Here is a 23,132-nt window from a genome sequence, read left to right as displayed (position 1 = left end):
TGTCTGTTGTGCGTCTTTTTTTGATAAATCCAGTTTGGTCTAAATTTACCATTTTCGGTACCTGTTCTGCTAATCTGTTCGCTAATAGTTTAGCTATTATCTTATAATCTGTGTTTAGCAAAGATATTGGTCTATATGACGCTGGTGAGAGTGGATCTTTCCCTTGTTTTAGTATCACTGTAATTATTGCTGTTTTACATGAATCTGGTAAGTTTTGTGTCTCATCAATCTGGTTGATTACATCCAGTAGGGGCGGTATTATTAGGTCTTTAAATGTTTTGTAGAATTCTATTGGGAGTCCGTCCTCTCCTGGTGTCTTATTATTTGGTAAATTTTTTATTATCTCTTGTATTTCTATTGTTCCAAATGGTTCTGTTAATTTATTTTGTTCCTCTATTTGTAGTTTTGGTAGTTCAATTTTAGTCAAAAATTCATCTATTTTCCCTTCTTTCCCTTCGTTTTCGGTTCGGTATAATTGTTCATAGAATTCTCTGAAGTTTTCCTTAATTTCTTTTGGATTATATGTAATTTGTTTGTCTTTTTTCCTTGTTGCCAATACCATTTTCTTAGTTTGCTCTGTCTTAAGCTGCCATGCTAGGATTTTGTGTGTTTTTTCCCCTAGTTCATAATATTTCTGTTTTGTCTTCATTATATTCTTCTCCACCTTATATGTTTGTAATGTTTCATATTTTATTTTTTTATCCGCCAATTCTCTTCTTTTGGTTGTATCTTCCTTTATTGCTAATTTTTTTTCTATGTTTATTATTTCCCTTTCCAACTGCTCTGTTTCCTGATTATAGTCCTTCTTCATCTTGGTTGCATAACTTATTATTTGCCCTCTAATGAATGCTTTCATTGCGTCCCATAGTATAAACTTATCTTCCACTGATTCCGTATTTACTTCAAAGTACATTTTTAATTGTTTTTCAATAAATTCTCTAAAATCCTGTCTTTTAAGTAGCATGGGGTTTAATCTCCATCTATACATTCTTGGAGGGATGTCTTCTAGCTCTATTGCCAATAACAGGGGTGAGTGGTCCGATAATAGTCTAGCTTTATATTCCGTTTTCCTAACTCTCCCTTGTATGTGGGCTGATAACAGGAATAGGTCTATCCTTGAGTATGTTTTATGTCTAGTCGAGTAGTATGAGTATTCCTTTTCTTTTGGGTTTTGTTTTCTCCATATGTCCACAAGTTTCATTTCTTGCATTGATTTAATTATAAATTTGGTTACTTTGTTCTTCCTGTTAATTTTTTTCCCCGTTTTATCCATATTTGGATCCAAATTCAGATTGAAATCCCCTCCTACTAGTATGTTCCCTTGCGTATTAGCTACCTTCAAAAAGATATCTTGCATAAACTTTTGATCTTCTTCGTTAGGTGAATATATATTAAGTAGATTCCAAAGCTCTGAATATATCTGACATTTTATCATAACATATCTCCCTGCTGGATCTATTATTTCCTCTTCTATTTTAAATGGCACATTTTTGCTAATTAATATAGCCACTCCTCTTGCTTTTGAATTATACGATGCTGCTGTTACATGTCCTACCCAATCTCTCTTTAATTTCTTGTGCTCCAATTCAGTTAAATGTGTTTCTTGGACAAATGCTATATCTATTTTTTCCTTTTTCAGTAAATTTAGTAGTTTCTTCCTTTTAATTTGGTTATGTATTCCATTAATATTTAGAGTCATATAGTTCAGCGTAGCCATTTTATATTTTGTTTATCTTCTCTTTCCGTTTTTCCATCATTACCTTTCCTCCTTTTCCATTTCTGTTTTCTTATTTTCAACTCTTTACCAGACAACATTCCTACAACATCCAACATTTTCCTTATTCTCCTATTTCTATCTTCTTTATCCCCAATCTCCCCTTCCCCTCCTGAGTTGCCCTTTATCCCTTGTCGGACAACCACATCTCCCCTCTCCATTTGGATTTGCGAATCCACTCGCAAGCGTCAACTGATTTTGCAGTGACCGCTCTTTTCCCCCCACCCAGCCCCTCCCAGAAAAGATTTCGTTTTTTATATGTCACAAAGGTCACTCTTTTAGTTCCCTCCTTATTCTCTCTATTCCATTACCTTCCCTTATTAATTCTTGTCTATACTTTCTATGTTTTCCTCTAATTACAGATACTTTCACATATGCCCGTTGTCTCTATTCACTCTTATACCTCTTTACCCGCATACATATCAATCGTGGTCATTTTTACCCTCCTTACCCGTCTTCATCCCTCAGTCTATTTTTGTCTTTACCCACATACATATCAATCGTGATAATTTTTGCTCTCATTACCCGTCTTCGTCCCTCAGTCTATTTTTGTAATTGTTCTGCAAATTTTCGTGCTTCTTCTGGATCCGAGAATAGTCTGTTTTGTTGTCCTGGGATAAATATTTTCAATACCGCAGGATGCTTCAGTGTAAATTTATATCCTTTCTTCCATAAAATCGCTTTTGCTGCATTGAACTCTTTTCTCTTCTTTAGGAGTTCAAAGCTTATATCTGGATAAATGAAGATTTTTTGCCCTTTATACTCCAGTGGTTTGTTGCCCTCTCTTACTTTTTCCATTGTCTTCTCCAGCACCTTTTCTCTTGTAGTATATCTTAGGAATTTTACTACAATAGATCTTGTTTTTTGTTGTGGTTGTGGTTTAGGGGCCAATGCTCTATGTGCCCTTTCTATTTCCATTTCTTGCTGTAGTTCTGGACATCCTAGGGCCTTAGGGATCCATTCTTTTATAAACTCCCTCATATTCTTGCCTTCTACATCTTCCTTAAGGCCCACTATCTTTATGTTATTTCTTCTGTTATAATTTTCCATTATATCTATTTTTTGGGCTAGTAATTCTTGTGTCTCTTTAGTTTTTTTTATTAGATTCCTCCAATTTCTTTTTTAAGTCTTCTACCTCCATTTCTGCTGCTATTGCCCGTTCTTCCATCTTGTCCATTTTTTTCCCCATTTCTGTTAAGGTCATATCCATTTTATTTATTTTCTTTTCTGTGTTGTTTATTCTTCTTCTTAAATCATTGAATTCCTGTGTTTGCCATTCTTTAAATGACTCCATATATCCTCTAACAAGAGCAAGTACCTCCTTTACCTTGCCTATCTTTTCTTCTTCTATTTCCCTGTACTCTTCCTCTTCCTCTTCTTCTTCCTCTAGGTTGACCATCTGTTGTTTCTTTGCTGCCCTTTCCTCCTCTTCTTTCTTGTTTCTATTGTCTTCTGTGGTCTCTTCTTGCTGCAGGTGTTCTGCAGCTGTCGTTGCCGGCTGTGGAGATCGACTCCCCAGCTGGTCCCCCCTCCCGTCGGTGTGTTTTTTTGTATGCGCATCGCGCATGCGCGACTCTTCGCGCATGCGCGGTTGCGCACTTTTACTCGGCTCTGTGAGCCATTGTTGTAGTTCTCTTTCTACCGACCTGAGGTAGTGGGGTCTTCTCTCCACAGCGGGCCTCTTCGGACAGGTAAGGCCTTCACCTTTTTCCTCCGTTGTCTTCTCTTCCTCTCTTCTTTCCGTTGATTTTGATTTTTCTCCTTTTGTCTCCATCTTCTTTCCACCTTTATACTCACTTTTCTTTAACTTTTATTTCTGTGCCTTTGTATTTTCTCTTGTTTTTCCCGACTTTTCTGGAGAGGGCTGGAGTTCACCGTCCGGCCACTACTCCATCACGTGACTCCCCCCAATCTATGGTCTTAAAGTCTCTCACCAGAGTATTGTAATTGGCAACCTAGCTATGAAGATTTTTATTGGATTATGTAAGTAGAGCTATGTAAAATGCTGTTCCATCTGGTTGTAAATGTATCAAAAATGATAAACCAACTTGAAAAATGTACAGTTGTAAGATTGCAGAAACATTTTGGTTCAATTAATATAATCAAGGTCATTTAGCTGGAGTACATCTCTAATTTTACTGTAGAAATTGGTGGTTTAACATTTGAAAATCACATATTATAAATATTTGAATAATTTAAATAACAGGATTCTGAAAATGTCCTCGTGGAAATAGTTTATTTTTCTGAGGCTAGTGCTGTTTAAGGATCATGTTTTTCTATGATGAATGAAATGGTGTAATTGGTCATTAATGGTATTCATTTAAAGCATCACATTAACTAGTATTTTAAGTGATTTTAAGATCTGCTTTGGGCTGCATAGCAAAAGGCAACTATCGACAAATTTTTAATACCATGGTAGTGCTTAATATTGTTGCTGAAAGTTATTTGAGTGTGTAAAATATATTTTGATGGTAATTGCATAGTTCAGCTATAATGACAGCAGCATTTCCTCTGTTACTTGCATTAATGTTAATGTCCAACAAAGTGAGACTACAGTACTGAACATTTCTAACACCTAAGGATTTTTCACCATTCAGTATTCAAAAACCACTAATTTTGTGGAAACTATCATGTTATTGTGTAATTGAAGGTTTTGAGTTCTGAATAAAGAGAGAGAGATAAGAGGTGTTGGCAGAACTAGAAACCAGGAAAGAGGGAATATCATGGGATTGAGAGCTAGCACAGGCTTATAGCTGGGTTAGGAAGCTTTGGATGTGGTGAAGGTAGATCTAGAGATGGATAACTTTGAAGTCAGAGTAGACCAAGTCGTCCCTTGGGATTGCTATGCTGTTTCATTAAATAGTAGCTGATCCAATCTTGGCTTAAACAGGACTTTTCTGCACTCTCTCTCTACCCCTTGACTCCCTTCAAGTTTAAACATCATCTGACTCTATATTCTCTGACAGCATACACACCGCTTGGAAGTAAAGATTCCCAAGATTTCCAACTTAATGATAGAAATTTATCCTTGCTGATTGAAATACCAGTAGGTAACACCTTATTCTTGGACTATGCCTCTACTTCTGGATTCCCTCACTTGGAGGAAACATCCTCTTGTTTGCCACCCTGTAATTCTCCGAACATTTATTTTTATAATATCACTTTTCAATCTTTTAAAACTCCATTGCATACAAGCCGAACATGCTTAATCATTCTGTTTCAGCTCAGGAGTGAACCTCGTGCATCTTTTCTGCACTATCTCCAGTGTAGGCAACTTCTCCCTTAAATTTTGTCACCAAAACTGTATGCATTTCCCTAGGAATTGTCTTGCCAGTGCCTTTATAAAATTGCATTCCTACTTTTAGACCATAAGACATGGGAGCAGAGTATGGACATTTGGCCAATCAAGTTTGCTTTGCCTTTTGAATTGTGGCTGATATATTTTTCATCTCAACCCCTTGCTCTTGCCATGTTTCCCTCATCTCTGACACCTTTAGTAATAAAGAACCTATCAATCTTTGTTTTGAGTAGACCCAATGACTGCCTCCACTGTCATCTATGGCAATAAATTCCATTAGTTCAAGTCCCTCTGCTTGAAGAAAGTTCTCCTCATCTCCTTTCTTAACCATATAGCAATTACAGCACAGAAACAGGCCAATTTGGCCCTTCTAGTCTGCACTGATCCAAGTACCCTCCTCTAATCCCACTTACCAGCACTCTGCCCATATCCCTCCATCCCCCTCCCATCCATATACTCATCCAACTCTTTCTTAAATGACAAAATTGACCCTGCCTCCACCACCTTTCCTGGAAGCCCATTCCACACAGTAACCACTCTCTGAGTAAAGAAGTTCCCCCTCATGTTACTCCTAAACCTTTGCACGTCAACTCTCAACCCATGACCTTTTGTATCCATCTCTCCTACTCTCAATGGGAAAAGCCTTTCCACATCAACTCTATCTATCCCGCTCATTATCTTAAACACCTCTATCAAATCCCCTCTCAGCCTTCTATGTTCCAAGGAATAAAGACCTAATTTGCTCAATCTTTCCTTGTATTCCAGATGCTCAAACCCAGGCAAATTTTTAGAAATCTTCTCTGCACTCTTTCTATCTTGTTAATATCCTTCCGATAAATCGGTGAGCAGAACTGCACACAGTACTCTAAATTTGGCCTCACCAATGCCTTGTACAGTTTCATCATTACTTCCCAACTTCTATATTCTATACACTGATTTATATAGGCAAGCATACTAAAGTCCTTCTTCACCACCCTATCCACATGTGCTCATACCTTCAGGGAACAATGCCCCATCATTCCTAGATCTTTCTGCTCCACTGCATTCTTCAATGCCCTCCCATTTACTACGTATGTCTTACTTTGATTATTCTTTCCAAAATGAAGCACCTCACACTTCTCAGCATTAAACTCCATCTGCCATCTTTCTGCCCACTCCTCTAAGCATTTTAAATCCCTCTGCAATCTTTGAAAACCCTCTTCATCATCCACAATTCCCCCTAATTTAGTATCATCTGCATATTTACTAATCCAATTTACCTCCCCATCCTCCAGATCATTAATATATATGACAAACAGCAACAGTCCCAATACCGAACCCTGAGGTTCACTGCTTGTCACCAGCCTCCATCCTGACAAACATTCATCTACTACTACTCTCTGGCACCTTCCTTCTAGCCACTGTTGAATCCATTTGACTATCTCAAAATTAATACCCAAGGACCTAGCCTTCCCAACTAACCTCCCATGCGGAACCTTATCGAAGGCCATACTGAAGTCCACATAGACAACATCCACTGCTCTACCCTCAACAACATTCCTAGTCACCTCTTCAAAAAATTCAACAAATTGGTCAAACATGACTTTCCACGCACAAATCCGTGTTGAGTGTCCCTGATCAGACCCTGTCCCTCCATATACTATCTCTAAGAACGCTTTCCATCAATTTACCTACCACAGACGTCAACTTACAGGCCGATAATTGCTCGGCTTGCTCCTCAAACCCTTTTTAAATAAAAGAATCACATGCGCAACACGCCAATCCTCTGGCACTATACCCATCTCTAATGACATTTGAAAAATCACTGCCAGAGCATCTATTTCCTCACTCCTCTCAAGGTCCTGGGGAAAATCCTGTCAGGGCCTGGAGACTTATCCACCTTTATATGTTTTAAAAGCTCCAGTACTACCTCTTTCTTAATATATACCTGCTTTGCTTCCTTTACCCTGTACAGTTCAATATCCTTCTCCTCAGTAAATACTCAGTAAATAACAAGGGGGATCCTTTTATTCTAAGGCTGTGCACTCTCATCCTGGACTCTTCCACTACTGGAAACATCTTCACGTCCACTCTATCCAGGTCTTTCAATAAGTTCTATGCTTAATACCTCTTATTAAAAAAGCCAACATTCTATTAGCAATTCCAACACAATTATTTTGTGTTTCATGTACTCTGGGTCCTGGGTCTCTTGGTAGTGCAATGTTTTACTTTTTCAATTTTCCTTTCATTATGGATGATGTCACATTTTTTCACATGGTATTCTGTCTTTCAACTTCTTGTCCATTTACATAATCTCACCATATCTGATTTCAGGCTCTGTATCCTCTAATTTTGTGTCATCGGCAAATTTACCTGTCGTAAATCTTGATTCAAGATTTCAGAATAGTGTGATAGAGTGGATTATCAAGAAATAAATGAGAGATGAAATTGGTGTGAGAGCTGGTATGGACTCAATAAGCTGAATGATTCTTATATTATTAGGCAATACCAAAATGTTTAAGGTTTCAGCTCTGACTTCTTTGCCACTGCTCCCATCACTGCTTACTGAATCGAAAATGACCCATTTATCCTGGGTCTATTTTCTGCCAGATAGCCTTTGCCCTACCTCTCCTGTCCTCCAAGGACAACATGCATTTACTCCTTGTTCAGTAAACTCTTTTGGATAACCAAATGTACTGGTTCCCTTTATCTGCTCCATTATCTTCTCAATTATTCCTTATAAATTTGTCAAACACTAATTCCATTTCATAACAACCTGTTGATTCTGCTCTACTGCTCTGTTATCTTCTTAACATCGAGTCCAGGAGTTTCCCAATGACAGATAATGGGCAAATGCTTTTCACTTCAGGCTTTGTCCCCCACTAGCAATGTATAGGCGTACTCCATCTTATATCTGGTTACTGTACAAGTGAGGTGGAAAACAATTAAATATATGTAGGATTAGTTTTAATTTGATTAATAGTTTTATTCCTGTAATTTGAAGAGTATTATTAAGTAAGGAAGGTGATAAGTGGAACCAGCAAAAGGAGTAATGATAGGCAGATACAACTAATCGGGGGATGTGATAGGAGGTTGAGTAAGTTAAGCATCTGGATGACAGGAAGATGGGACCAGGTGGGAGATAGGAGCAAAACTGGGTAAGTGGATACCCAAGAGATTTAGAAAAATCTGGGTGAGAGAACTTGGTGGGATCAGAATGGATCATAAGGAGGTTGAGAAGGGCAACAATACCACACACGCACACGCACATGCTCACTCGCACACGCTCACTCGCACACACACACACGCTCACTCGCACACACACACACACACACTGTTAGGTAAAACATCATGAGATGGGACCGGAGAAGGAGTCACCCAGTACTAAGGAGTAACAGAATGCATCCTTGTACTTACAAGATAAGAGAGACATTGATGGATTGAGAGGCAGGAAGCTAGCAGGGAAAGGATAGCAACAGTTTAAGAGAGACATTGATGGATTGAGAGGCAGGAAGCTAGCAGGGAAAGGATAGCAACAGTTTTAGTCATTGGACAAGTAATGATATGATGATGTTCTAAGCATGTATCCAAGGGTATAAAAAATCACCATTTTGCTGATAACGGCAGAATGCATTCTCCGACTAACCTGGTTGGTCGCAAGTGTTACAATCCGGTAATAAAGAACAAAGAACCCTGATTTCGACTCAGCCTGGTGTTTGTCTCACTCATTCATGAACAAAGCAGACCTAACAACACACACACACACGCTCACATACACACACACACACACACACACACACACACACACACACACACCTCCCCTGAACAATTGATGAAGCAATCAATAAACTTGTATTAATATAAAATCAATTAACTACCTTTCTTCATAAAAAAATAACAGCCCCCATCTTTTTTTTTTTTTAAATTAAATTTTTTATTTTTCACACCATAAATCACAATAGCCATGATATACACTTTTTCTTTTCCACACATTTACAGTGACTTTTTCTCCCTCCCCCCTCCCTCCTCCCAAGCCACCCCCCCACCCCCCCCCCCTCTCATCCATTTTAGGTATACAATCTAGGTTGCATTAATTCAGTTAGACAATGTTGTCATTCAACAAAAATACACCAGAAATTCTACTGAGTCCATTCCCTTCTTTTCTTCTCCTTCCATCAACTTAGGTAATGTTTGTTCCCGGTAGGTTTTCGCTATTGTATTTAATGTAAGGCTCCCATACTTGTTCGAATATTTCAATCTTATTTCTTAAACTATATGTTATTTTTTCTAATGGAATACATTTATTCATCTCTATATACCATCGTTGTATTTTCAAATTATCTTCCACTTTCCAGGTTGACATAATACATTTTTTTGCTACGGCTAGGGCTATCTTGACAAATCTTTTTTGTGCATCTTCCAAGTCAATTCCAAATTCTTTATTTTTTATGTTACTTAGGAGAAAGATCTCTGGATTCTTTGGTATATTGTTTTCTGTTATTTTATTTAATATCTGATTGAGATCATCCCAAAATTTTTCTACTCTCTCACATGTCCAGATTGCATGAATTGTTGTTCCCCTTTCTTTTTTACATCGAAAACATCTATCAGATACTGTTGGGTCCCATTTATTTAACTTTTGCGGTGTAATGTATAGTCTGTGTAACCAATTATATTGTATCATACGCAGCCTCGTATTTATTGTATTTCTCATCGTTCCAGAGCATAACTTCTCCCATGTTTCCTTTTTTATCTTTATATTTAAATCTTGTTCCCATTTTTGTTTAGTTTTACCATTTGTTTCCTCATTTTCCTTTTCTTGCAGTTTAATATACATATTTTTTATAAATCTTTTGATTAACATTGTATCTGTAATCACATATTCAAGGTTACTTCCCTCTGGTAAACTCAAGTTGCTTCCTAATTTATCTTTCAAGTAGGATCTCAGTTGGTAATATGCCAGCGCTGTATCTCCCGTTATATTGTACTTATCTCTCATTTGTTCAAAGGATAAGAATCTACTTCCTGAAAAACAATTTTCTATTCTTTTAATCCCTTTTTTTTCCCATTTTCTAAAGGCAAGGTTGTCTATTGTAAAAGGGAGTAGCTTATTTTGCGTCAATATTAGTTTTGGTATTTGGTAATTTATTTTATTTCTTTCTACATGAATCTTCTTCCATATATTGAGGAGATGGTGTAATACTGGAGAAGTTCTATGTTGTACCAATTTTTCGTCCCATTTATATAATATGTGTTCAGGTATCTTTTCCCCTATTTTATCTAATTCTAGTCTCGTCCAGTCTGGTTTTTCCCTTGTTTGATAAAAATCTGATAGGTACCTTAATTGTGCGGCTCTATAATAATTTTTGAAGTTTGGCAATTGTAAGCCTCCTTGTTTATACCATTCTGTTAATTTGTCTAGTGCTATCCTCGGTTTCCCCCCTCTCCATAAAAATCTCCTTATTATTTTCTTTAACTCTTTGAAGAATTTTTCTGTCAGTTGTATTGGCAATGCCTGAAATAAGTATAGTATCCTTGGAAAAATGTTCATTTTAATACAGTTTATCCTTCCTATCAGTGTTAGTGGTAGCTCTTTCCAATGCTCTAAATCGTCCTGTAATTTTTTCATTAGTGGATTGTAATTGAGTTTATATAATTGGCCTAGATTTTTGTTTATTTGCACACCTAGGTATCTTATTGCCTGCGTTTGCCATCTGAATGGGGATTCCTCCTTAAATTTTGAGAAATCCGCGTTATTCATAGGCATTGCTTCACTTTTATTTACGTTTATCTTGTATCCCGACACTTCTCCATATTCCTTCAATTTCTTATATAGTTCTTTTATTGATAGTTCTGGTTCTGTTAAGTACACTATCACATCATCCGCAAACAGACTGATTTTATATTCCCTGTCTTTTATTTTTATTCCTTTTATATTATTATCTCTTCTTATCGATTCTGCTAGTGGTTCTATAGCTAGCGCAAACAATAATGGTGATAGTGGGCATCCCTGCCGCGTTGACCTGCTTAAGTTAAATTGCTTTGATACATGTCCATTTACTGTCACTTTCGCTAACGGTCCCTTATATAATGCTTTAATCCAATTAATATACTTCTCCGGTAAACTGAATTTTTGCAATACTTTGAACAAGTAATTCCATTCTACTCTGTCGAAGGCCTTCTCTGCGTCTAAAGCAACTGCTACTGCGGGTGCTTTATTTCCTTCTACTGCATGAATTAAGTTAATAAATTTACAAATATTGTCTGTTGTGCGTCTTTTTTTGATAAATCCAGTTTGGTCTAAATTTACCATTTTCGGTACCTGTTCTGCTAATCTGTTCGCTAATAGTTTAGCTATTATCTTATAATCTGTGTTTAGCAGAGATATTGGTCTATATGACGCTGGTGAGAGTGGATCTTTCCCTTGTTTTAGTATCACTGTAATTATTGCTGTTTTACATGAATCTGGTAAGTTTTGTGTCTCATCAATCTGGTTGATTACATCCAGGAGGGGCGGTATTATTAGGTCTTTAAATGTTTTGTAGAATTCTATTGGGAGTCCATCCTCTCCTGGTGTCTTATTATTTGGTAAATTTTTTATTATCTCTTGTATTTCTACTGTTCCAAATGGTTCTGTTAATTTATTTTGTTCCTCTATTTGTAGTTTTGGTAGTTCAATTTTAGTCAAAAATTCATCTATTTTCCCTTCTTTCCCTTCGTTTTCGGTTCGGTATAATTGTTCATAGAATTCTCTGAAGTTTTCCTTAATTTCTTTTGGATTATATGTAATTTGTTTGTCTTTTTTCCTTGTTGCCAATACCATTTTCTTAGTTTGCTCTGTCTTAAGCTGCCATGCTAAGATTTTGTGTGTTTTTTCACCTAGTTCATAATATTTCTGTTTTGTCTTCATTATATTCTTCTCCACCTTATATGTTTGTAATGTTTCATATTTTATTTTTTTATCCGCCAATTCTCTTCTTTTGGTTATATCTTCCTTTATTGCTAATTTTTTTTCTATGTTTATTATTTCCCTTTCCAACTGCTCTGTTTCCTGGTTATAGTCCTTCTTCATCTTGGTTGCATAACTTATTATTTGCCCTCTAATGAATGCTTTCATTGCATCCCATAGTATAAACTTATCTTCCACTGATTCCGTATTTACTTCAAAGTACATTTTTAATTGTTTTTCAATAAATTCTCTAAAATCCTGTCTTTTAAGTAGCATGGGGTTTAATCTCCATCTATACATTCTTGGAGGGATGTCCTCTAGCTCTATTGCCAATAACAGGGGTGAGTGGTCCGATAATAGTCTAGCTTTATATTCCGTTTTCCTAACTCTCCCTTGAATGTGGGCTGGTAACAGGAATAGGTCTATCCTTGAGTATGTTTTATGTCTAGTCGAGTAGTATGAGTATTCCTTTTCTTTTGGGTTTTGTTTCCTCCATATGTCCACAAGTTTCATTTCTTGCATTGATTTAATTATAAATTTGGTTACTTTGTTCTTCCTGTTAATTTTTTTCCCCGTTTTATCCATATTTGGATCCAAATTCAGATTGAAATCCCCTCCTATTAGTATGTTCCCTTGCGTATTAGCTACCTTCAAAAAGATATCTTGCATAAACTTTTGATCTTCTTCGTTAGGTGAATATATATTAAGTAGATTCCAAAGCTCTGAATATATCTGACATTTTATCATAACATATCTCCCTGCTGGATCTATTATTTCCTCTTCTATTTTAAATGGCACATTTTTGCTAATTAATATAGCCACTCCTCTTGCTTTTGAATTATACGATGCTGCTGTTACATGTCCTACCCAATCTCTCTTTAATTTCTTGTGCTCCAATTCAGTTAAGTGTGTTTCTTGGACAAATGCTATATCTATTTTTTCCTTTTTCAGTAAATTTAGTAGTTTCTTCCTTTTAATTTGGTTATGTATTCCATTAATATTTAGAGTCATATAGTTCAGCGTAGCCATTTTATATTTTGTTTGTCTTCTCTTTCCGTTTTTCCATCATTACCTTTCCTCCTTTTCCATTTCTGTTTTCTTATTTTCAACTCTTTACCAGACAACATTCCTACAACATCCAACATTTTCCTTATTCTCCTATTTCTATCTTCTTTATCCCCAGTCTCCCCTTCCCCTCCTGAGTTGCCCTTTATCCCTTGTCGGACAACCACATCTCCCCTCTCCATTTGGATTTGCGAATCCACTCGCAAGCGTCAACTGATTTTGCAGTGACCGCTCTTTTCCCCCACCCAGCCCCCCCCAGAAAAGATTTCGCTTTTTATATGTCACAAAGGTCACTCTTTTAATTCCCTCCTTATTCTCTCTATTCCATTGCCTTCTCTTATTAATTCTTGTCTATACTCTCTATGTTTTCCTCTAATTACAGATACTTTCACATATGCCCATTGTCTCTATTCACTCTTATACCTCTTTACCCGCATACATATCAATCGTGGTCATTTTTACCCTCCTTACCCTTCTTCATCCCTCAGTCTATTTTTGTCTTTACCCACATACATATCAATCGTGATAATTTTTGCTCTCATTACCCGTCTTCATCCCTCAGTCTATTTTTGTAATTGTTCTGCAAATTTTCGTGCTTCTTCTGGATCCGAGAATAGTCTGTTTTGTTGTCCTGGAATAAATATTTTCAATACCGCAGGATGCTTCAGTGTAAATTTATATCCTTTCTTCCATAAAATCGCTTTTGCTGTATTGAACTCTTTTCTCTTCTTTAGGAGTTCAAAGCTTATATCTGGATAAATGAAGATTTTTTGCCCTTTATACTCCAGTGGTTTGTTGCCCTCTCTTACTTTTTCCATTGTCTTCTCCAGTACCTTTTCTCTTGTAGTATATCTTAGGAATTTTACTACAATAGATCTTGGTTTTTGTTGTGGTTGTGGTTTAGGGGCCAATGCTCTATGTGCCCTTTCTATTTCCATTTCTTGCTGTAGTTTTGGACATCCTAGGGCCTTAGGGATCCATTCTTTTATAAACTCCCTCATATTCTTGCCTTCTTCATCTTCCTTAAGGCCCACTATCTTTATGTTATTTCTTCTGTTATAATTTTCCATTATATCTATTTTTTGGGCTAGTAATTCTTGTGTCTCTTTAGTTTTTTTATTAGATTCCTCCAATTTCTTTTTTAAGTCTTCTACCTCCATTTCTGCTGCTACTGCCCGCTCTTCCATCTTGTCCATTTTTTTCCCCATTTCTGTTAAGGTCATATCCATTTTATTTATTTTCTCTTCTGTGTTGTTTATTCTTCTTCTTAAATCATTGAATTCCTGTGTTTGCCATTCTTTAAATGACTCCATGTATCCTCTAACAAGAGCAAGTATATCCTTTACCTTGCGTTTCCCTTTATCTATTTCACTGTATTCTTCCTCTTCTTCTTCCTCTGGGTTGGCCATCTGTTGTTTCTTTGCTGCCCTTTCCTCCTCTTCTTTCTTGTTTCCATTGTCTTCTGTGGTCTCTTCTTGCTGCAGGTGTTCTGCAGCTGTCGTTGCCGGCTGTGGAGATCGACTCCCCAGCTGGTCCCCCCTCCCGTCGGTGTGTTTTTTTGCATGCGCATCGCGCATGCGCGACTCCTCGCGCATGCGCGGTTGCGCACTTTTACTCGGCTCTGTGAGCCATTGTTGTAGTTCTTTTTCTACCGACCTGAGGTAGTGGGGCCCTCTCTCCACAGCGGGCCTCTTCGGACAGGTAAGGCCTTCACCTTTTTCCTCCGTTGTCTTCTCTTCCTCTCTTCTTTCCGTTGATTTTGATTTTTCTCCTTTTGTCTCCATCTTCTTTCCACCTTTATACTCACTTTTCTTTAACTTGTATTTCTGTGCCTTTGTATTTTCTCTTGTTTTTCCCGACTTTTCTGGAGAGGGCTGGAGTTCACCGTCCGGCCACTACTCCATCACGTGACTCCCTCCGGCGAAAACAATCCGAACAGCAGAAAATCTCCGATCATCTCCCAACAGCCCCCATCTTGACAAAATTTTGCAGGAGGCAATTGAGAGTGTCCTAACTGGCTTTATCATTATGTGGTATGGTAGTCGCGAAACATCAGACCAGAAGTCAACATAGAGACTCATCATAATGGCTGAGAAGATCAGTGGGTCTCCCTTTCTTTATTGCTGACATTCATTGAGAGTTTTGCTTAATTGGGCTTAAGGAATTATTGAAGATTCTTTCCATCCATCACAGTACCTTTGACAGGAAGGAGATACAGGAGCATCAAGAGCAGGACTGCCAGGCTAGGAAATCACTTAATATCTCAGGCTGTGAGATTGATGAATGTGATCCTGTAACCTTAGGTCTCTATATTAAACAAGTAAAAATGATTCCAAAATATATAAATATATATATATTTTGTCTTATCTTTATTTTTTTATCTTTATGTATAGATGTGATTATTATGTGCTGTGCAATTTGTGTGTGTGTGTGTGTGTGTGTGTGTGTGTGTGTGTGTGTGTGTGTGTGTGTGTGTGTGTGTGTGTGTGTGAGTGCACTGTGGTCCAGATAAATGCTGTTTCATCTGGTTGTATATGTACAGTCAGATGATAATAAACTTGAACTTGAAGGAGAGAGAAAAACCTCAAGGACTGTGGGTTCCCTGAAATTGGAAAATTCAATGTACCTCCCATTGAGTTATGGAGTTCCCAGGCAGAATATGACGTGTTATTCTAGTTTGTGTTTGGATAGACAAGTTGGTGTGGGAATCGGAACTGTTCAAATGGCATGTGTTTGGGTAATGACCATTGAGGCAGAGAGCAGGCACTCTACAAATGTTTGGTTTCATTTGCACCTGTTCTTGCTGATGTAGAGGAGGCCACTTCAAGAGTACTGAGTGATGTTGGAGACAATGCACGTGAATCTTTGTCTGACCTAGAAGGGCTGTTTGGCTCCTTGATGGTTGTGAGGGAAGAGGCGAAGGATAAGTGTTACACTTTCTACATTTACAAGGGAAAGTGTCAAGGGCAGAGAGGGATGGTGATCAGAGATGAACTAATTAGAAAGCCAAGGGGAAAGTGGTCCCTGCAGAAAGTAAAAACATTTGAAGCGAAGATGCGACTGATGGTGTGATCCTGTTGTAGCTGGGTGAAATGATAAAGGATGATGTTTTGGATGCAAGTGAAAGGTGAGAAGCAAGGGAAGTCATTCTTTGTTCTGTCTGAAGGGAGGCAGAATGAGACCAAAAGTACATGAAATTATGGAAATGTGAGTGAGAGTTCCATCAACCATGGTAGAGGGGAAGCTACATTTCCTGAAAGAGAAGTAATTATTAGTTATCCTGAGATAAAAAGCCTTATCTTAGAAACATTAGAGGCTGAGAAAAAGGGATGGAGTCTTGATTACCCTATATGTCGGTATATAAGATGGTATTTGAATCTTAAATTTGTCATCCCGAAAACAGGTCTCATCTTGTAAGCCAAATATAACATCTGAACATAACAGCGAAGTCTCAGAACTCCCTTGCACCAAATATAAAATCCGATCCTTAACAGCTAAGTCTCTGCACTCCCCCGGGGTGTCCATTCACCCAGTCTGACTGCTGTTGGCTCGATGCAGGCTTGAAATGACCTGTTGAAGGAATGATGGCAGTTTATTTTAAAATATGCTAATAAAATTTAAACTTTTACTGGGTAATTTGCTTTTAAAATACCGTGACAGCATCACTCCACTGGTCAGTGGTAAGTGCCAGACTTGGGGTAGTCTTACACAGTGAGTATAGCTCAAAACTTACATTTTAACTGGAAATTCTGGGGGAAATTATTCACAAGTTGTCTTATACACCGACATATATGGTATCTGTCATATCTATATCCTTATAATTTTATAAATCTCTAGGATCAGAATTTATTGTCATGAACATGTGCACAATATTCTTTGTTTTGCAGCTAATTATGCATTACAGGTGCAAAAATTGCTACAAATTACAGTTCTGTAAATACGCTATATATATAAAAAAAATTGGTGGAAAAGAAGGTAAAAATGTGAAGTCATGTCATTGGTTCATAGCTTATTCAGAAATCTAATGGCAGAGGGGAAGAAGCTGTTTTTGAACTGTTTTCAGGCTCCTGTGGTGAGGATCTTTAATAATAGAGGCTGCCTTCTTGAGACATCGCTTCTTGCAGATGTCCTTAATGGACTGAAGACCAATGCCCATGATGGTGCTGGCTGAGTCCACAATTCTCTGTAGCCTTTTCCTGTCATGTGCACTAGCACCTCCACACGAGACTGTGATGCAGACATCTAGAATGCTCTCCATGGTACACCTGTAGAAATTTGCAAGCATCTTTTGATGAGGTACCAAATCTTCTCAAACTTCTATCTAGTTATACCTGCTGGAAAGCCTCTGCATGATCAAGCAGGATAGATTCAGAGATGTTGACACCCAGGAATTTGAAGTTCTTGATCCTTTCCAATGTTGACCCCTTGATGAGGACTGGTTTATGTTCTCCTGGATTTCCCTTCCTGAAGTCCACAATCATTTCCTTCATTTTGCTAACACTGAGTGCAAGGTTGTTGTTGTGACACCACTCAGCCAGGTGATCTATCTCCCTCCTGTATGTTTCCTCATTGCCATCTGTGATTTTGCCAATGACCGTGGTTTCATCGGTAAATTTGTGGATGGCATTTGAATTGTACCTAGCCACACAGTCATGGTGGAGAGAGAGTAGAACAGTGGGCAAAGCACACATACTTGAGGTGCACTTGTATTGATTGTCAATGAGGAGGAGATGTTGTTATTGATCCACACTGACTGTTGTCTTCTGATGAGGAAGTCAAGGATCCATTGCAGAGTGAGGTGCAGAGGCCCAGGTTTTGAAGCTTGCTGACCAGTACTGAGGGGATGATGCTGTTGAAAGCTGAGCTGTTATTGATGAAAAGCAGCCTGGTGCTCGTGTTGCTGTTGTCTAGGTGATCCAGGGCTGAGTGGAGAGCCAGTGAGATTGCATCTGCTGTGGAGTAATTGATGGAGTAGATGAATTGCAATGGGTCCAGGTCTTTACTTGGGTAAAGACTGACCATGAGCAACCTCTCAAAGCATTTCATGATAGCAGATGTGTAAGTGCTACTGGGCGATGGTCATGGAGGTAGCTCATTCTACTCTTTTTGGGCTCGGGTATGGCTAATGCTCTTTTGAAGCAGGTGGGATTGTCCGACTGCAGCAGTGAGTCTGTGAACACCAGATAGTTGGTTGACACAGATTTTCAGTACTCTGCCACGTACACCATCTTGGGCCTGATGCCTTGCAAGGATTCACTCTCTTGAAAGATGTTGGCCTCAGAGACAGCTGTCACCCCCAGCAGCTTTCATTCAAGTCAGAATAAAGTACAACCCTCCATTCTAGGAATATCTTGGTGTATCTGTTCTGAATTCTCTCTCTCTACACCCTTCCTATAGTGAGGCAACTAAAACTTTACTGAATACTTTAAATGCTGTCAAACCCAGCAATTCTTAACAGGAGCCACAACACGTAAGGGGGCGGGGGGGGGGGGGGCTTGGACTGAAATCATAAAATATTTTTAATGTTTTTTTTATGTACTCGGTGGGAGAGAAGTATGGGAAGGGGGCTCATAAACTTTGAGGAGAATCCTAAGGGGGTCATAGCCAAAAAAAAGGTTGAAAATTCCTAGTCTAACCAATGTTTAATGTAGCTGAAACGTGATGTTCCACAAATTCTTGGAAGAGAATTGGTAATTTGACATTTATTGCAAATAGATTTGAGTACAAAAATAAAAATGCCAGACTACAATTTATTTTGGGCTGGTGTGGGATGCTATCTGATTTTCCTGCTTAAGATTGGATATGCTATTGCAAAGGCAGTGCAATGGAGATTGACTACTGCAATGGAGGAGTTAAGCTGATGGAGCCTTTCTTGAGTTTAGAAAAATGAAGAGTGATCTCATTTAAAGATACAAAAATATAAATTCTTCATGGGCTTTAACCTGGATTATGTTTCCATTGGCTGGGATGTTCAGAATCATGGATCACAGTCCTAAAATAAGGAAGGGATGACCCATTCAGACTAATTTTTACGTTAAGAGAATGGTGGGGACTGGATGACTTTTGCATTTGTAGTGAATCTTGGTTAAATATATGAAAGTGGTGCTAAAGTAAACAATACCCTTACTCTTTTCTGTATTAGATCCTCCAATTGCACCATGTGTATGCTTGGCTTTTGATGTCTATAATTTTTAATATATTTCATTTTTTATTTAAGCATCTGATTGGATGCCATGAAGCTTGAAATGTTAAAGATTAACAAAATTTAAAATAGGCCAAGAATTAATCTTTTTTAAAACTGTGCCATAATTTTGATGCTGCATCTTGATTTGTTTCCCCCCAAAATAATAATGATTTTCATTACAGTAAAGCTCTTGATGGTCTAGCACCTGCTGACTCTGTTCCAGAATGTGAGCTGGTGCTTGTGGCCAGTGAAGAGGTCAGGAATGTCAATAGGTTTATGGCTGCAGAGATGTTCCCTCTCTTTAAGTTCACAAGTTACACTGGAAAACTTTTTGTAACATGTTAAAACAAGTGAAACAAAAATCTGTTGTATGTAATATGGGTAATGTCAAATTTTCCAGGAAAAAAAAGTGCAAAGGTGCCAGTTTAATGAAGTTTTGCTCTATATGATTTAATTTTCTAATATAAGATTTACAGCTTACAAATAAGCATGTGTAATTTTTGATGATATTTCTCAGGAAATTTTGATTATATAGTTAACATTTAAATCTCTATTTTAAAGCTTGTAGGAGGACAGTTTGATTTGGAGACTAATTTTATCATCCAACAAGTGGAAAGTGTTGGCTGCATGGTGGAACTATTGGACAACTGTGATGCAACCTGCCAGGCTGAAGTTTGGAGCATCTTCATTGCAATTCTGAAAAAAAGCATTCGCAATTTACAGGCCTGCACAGATGCTGGATTAATTGAACATGTTCTGAACAGAATTGATCGAGCTAACAATATGATAGCAGGTAAAATTTGCATTTTGTTAGGTCTGGTCTCAAGATACCATCTAAAACTGCGGAGGTGAGAAATTAAGACCTTGTTAAATTTTAAATGATGTAGTTGGCTTGCAGTATCTAATACTTTACTATTTATAAACCGCTGCCTCCCAATTTGTATGGGTTAATGACATATTCTAAACTCAACATTTGAATATTTTAGCAGAGGCAGAATTTTTTAGTAGCATCAATACCTTCATTAAGAGGTAACTAAACAAACTTGGATAAATTGCATACCATGATGTTGTATGTAAGCAGTTTTCCCTGTTCTTACTTATGACAAAATATGTCCTGGCATTAAAAAAATATTATAAACACAAATTTCCTACTCTCATTTGTCTTTTTAATAGTTCCACCAGTAAAGATCCTGGCTTTTTTTAAATAATTTTTAAAAATTCTTAAAAATTTCTCTGTAAAGTGACTGAATCTACTGGTAATTGATTAAACCCATCAAATATTTTGCTTGTATTTTTGTTTTAATATCATTTACATTATAAGTATGAACATTTTAAAAACTAATTTATCCTATAACTTCTAGATTTGCTGGTCGATATGCTGGGAGTGCTGGCAAGCTACAATATTAGTGTCCGTGAGTTGAAACTACTGGTCAGCAAAGTACAAGGAGAAAAGGGACATTGGGTAACATTTCTTGTTCTTTTTAATTTATTTTAAGTGTAGACAGCTGTACTTTTTGGTAGATAAAAATGAGTGAATAAGAACTTATTGCCAGTGTCAAGGACATTCAGAAATATTAAGATTGTTTGGTATAAGATAAACTTTTGAAAATTATTAATTTAACAGAATATTATAATTAAAAATTTAAATATTTTATTATGCAAAACATGAAATTATTATAAAAGTGTACTCTTCTTTTCTGAAGAGGAATTGAACAAATTGTACCTCATCACTGTTTCATGTTGGAACAGTTGACTTTTTCCATAATGACACAACTCTGATATTTTGTAGTAATGTAAATAGTTGTGCATTTAATTGAAGCTAGATTCTTCTGTACATTGGTGGAAATTGATTTATGTTAATAATTTGAGAGTACTGCTCATTAACTTATTAACTGTTAATTTATACATTGACCATTAATATTGTAAATATTTAACTTGGATACTATTCTTTCAAAGTTTTCCCAAACTATGAATGTAAGAAGAGTCATGTTTTAATGTTTTCATGAATTCCAACAATATTTATTTAAATTATTTCCTTTGCAGCCTCCTCATGCAGTGAAATTGTTGACCATATTGAATCATGTGCCTCAGAAACCGGGTCCTGATGCCTTCTTCAGCTTTCCTGGGAAGAGTGCTGCAGTTAGTGTTAAGTATTTGATTTAGGATTTCAATGTGCAGGAAGTTTAATTTTTTACTCTATTTTTATGAGAAAGATATTTTCCTGCTGGTAAATTAAATGAAAAATGCTATTGCAAAGGTAAACTGTACTTAAGTAGGATTATAGTTCTCTCTGAAACATTTTTCATGTTTTGTTGCCAGAATTACTTCAGAAATAACTTTAACATAGTTTATTAATAAAGCAGATTATCCAAATTAGTCATATTCTAGTATTTTTAATCATTTTATTTTATTGAAAATAAAATTAAATTGTGAAAATATGTTTTGTGGTTCTCCAGAAATATATTTTATGGCATGCCTCTATGAAAAACAAAGAATTGCTGGAGGAATGGCAGGTCAGACATCATCCATGGGTAGAAATGGGTCAGTGAATATTTCAGGTTGGGACCCTTTATCAAGACCAAGAGAAAGATGAAAAGATGAAATACATATATAGAGGGAGAAATAAACTGAAGGAGGGGCTCTGAGGTGATGGGGTATGGGACAAAAGGTGTGAGAAATGAAGAGATAGCTAGAGGGAGAGACCACAAGAAAAGGTGGGGAGTGTTGAAAGAAAAGTTAGAGAGTAAAAGAAATACAGGAATAGGTAAAGAAGGGTTGAAACAGTGGAACAGGCAGAAGTTTGGGTTGACCTAAAATTGGAAAATAAAAACAACATTCATGCTGTTACGTTAATAGCTGTCCAGGAGAAATATGATATGATGTTACTCATATTTAAATTTGGCTTCACCCAGACAATGGAAAAGATTAGATCTGTGTAGGACTGGTTCAGAGAGTTAAGATGGTTGGCTACAGAACAACAAACTGAGAGTAGGTGTTCAGCAAAGAGGTCTCCAATCTGATTTGGCCTCACTTGTGTAGACGAAGCCACCCTGAGTACACTGAATGCAGTGGATTAGATTGGATGATATTCATGTTAAGCTCTACCTCACTTGGAAGGTCTGTTTGTGGCCCTGGATGAAGGTGAAGGGGGAGACAGGGACAGGTTCAGTAAGACAATGTTATTTTAAAAACAATATTTTTATTAATACTTACTTATAATATAACATGTTACTTTGCACTTAACCCCAACTATGCACAAATATACGTGTGTGTGTGGATTACCCAAACCATTACAGCTTAGGCACAATTCTGGAAAATAAATTTCCAAAGTTTTGTGTTGAAATTCAGAACTTTTAAACTGACGATCAGAAGTAATAATGAAGTAGGTGAGACCCTGAGTGATCAGACTGCTCAAAATTCATGAATTCTTGTCAATTTGTTTCCAGAGAAATGTTCTTCAATAATTGGCACAATTCCCCTCTTCCTTGCATAGGGGAAGTGAAACTTGTGACTTCCACAATGCTTCCAAAAAACCCAGGCAAGGGTCAGACAAAATGACCATCAGAATGGCCATGATCCAATGAAGCAATTCTCCTGTTTCTTTTACTCAGATATGGGTCAATCAAAATGACCATTACAATGCTCATGGTGGTTCACTGTTTTCCCTGACAAAGAGAAACAGCAGAAGTGTCCATTTCCCACAAAGACTTCACTTCAGAGACTTTAGATGACACTGAATGCTGATGATACTGAATTCTGTTTCAATGTCTCAAAAAAATGACTTGTAATTAATTATATGACTTCTCTCTCACCAGATATCTTTCCTTGGGTAAACAAATCCATTGTTCTGATTCTTAGTTGAAAGCATTAACTCTGTTTATGG

General features: G+C 37.2%; 1 protein-coding gene across 2 annotated transcripts in view; it reads left to right on the top strand.

The window, feature by feature from the left end:
• Positions 1–23,132, top strand: part of lrba (LPS-responsive vesicle trafficking, beach and anchor containing) — an 871,588-nt gene that overhangs the window by 36,859 nt on the left and 811,597 nt on the right. For both annotated transcript variants that reach the window (XM_069926437.1, XM_069926436.1), the window contains exons 2-4: positions 19,811–20,042; positions 20,611–20,711; positions 21,293–21,388. In XM_069926437.1, coding sequence (XP_069782538.1) covers positions 19,811–20,042; positions 20,611–20,711; positions 21,293–21,388 — 429 coding nt within the window. The remainder of the gene's footprint in view (positions 1–19,810; positions 20,043–20,610; positions 20,712–21,292; positions 21,389–23,132) is intronic.

The sequence above is a fragment of the Narcine bancroftii genome, chromosome 3, assembly GCF_036971445.1.
Source record: "Narcine bancroftii isolate sNarBan1 chromosome 3, sNarBan1.hap1, whole genome shotgun sequence".
Lineage (NCBI taxonomy): Eukaryota > Metazoa > Chordata > Chondrichthyes > Torpediniformes > Narcinidae > Narcine > Narcine bancroftii.
This window is presented reverse-complemented; position numbering and strand designations above follow the sequence as displayed.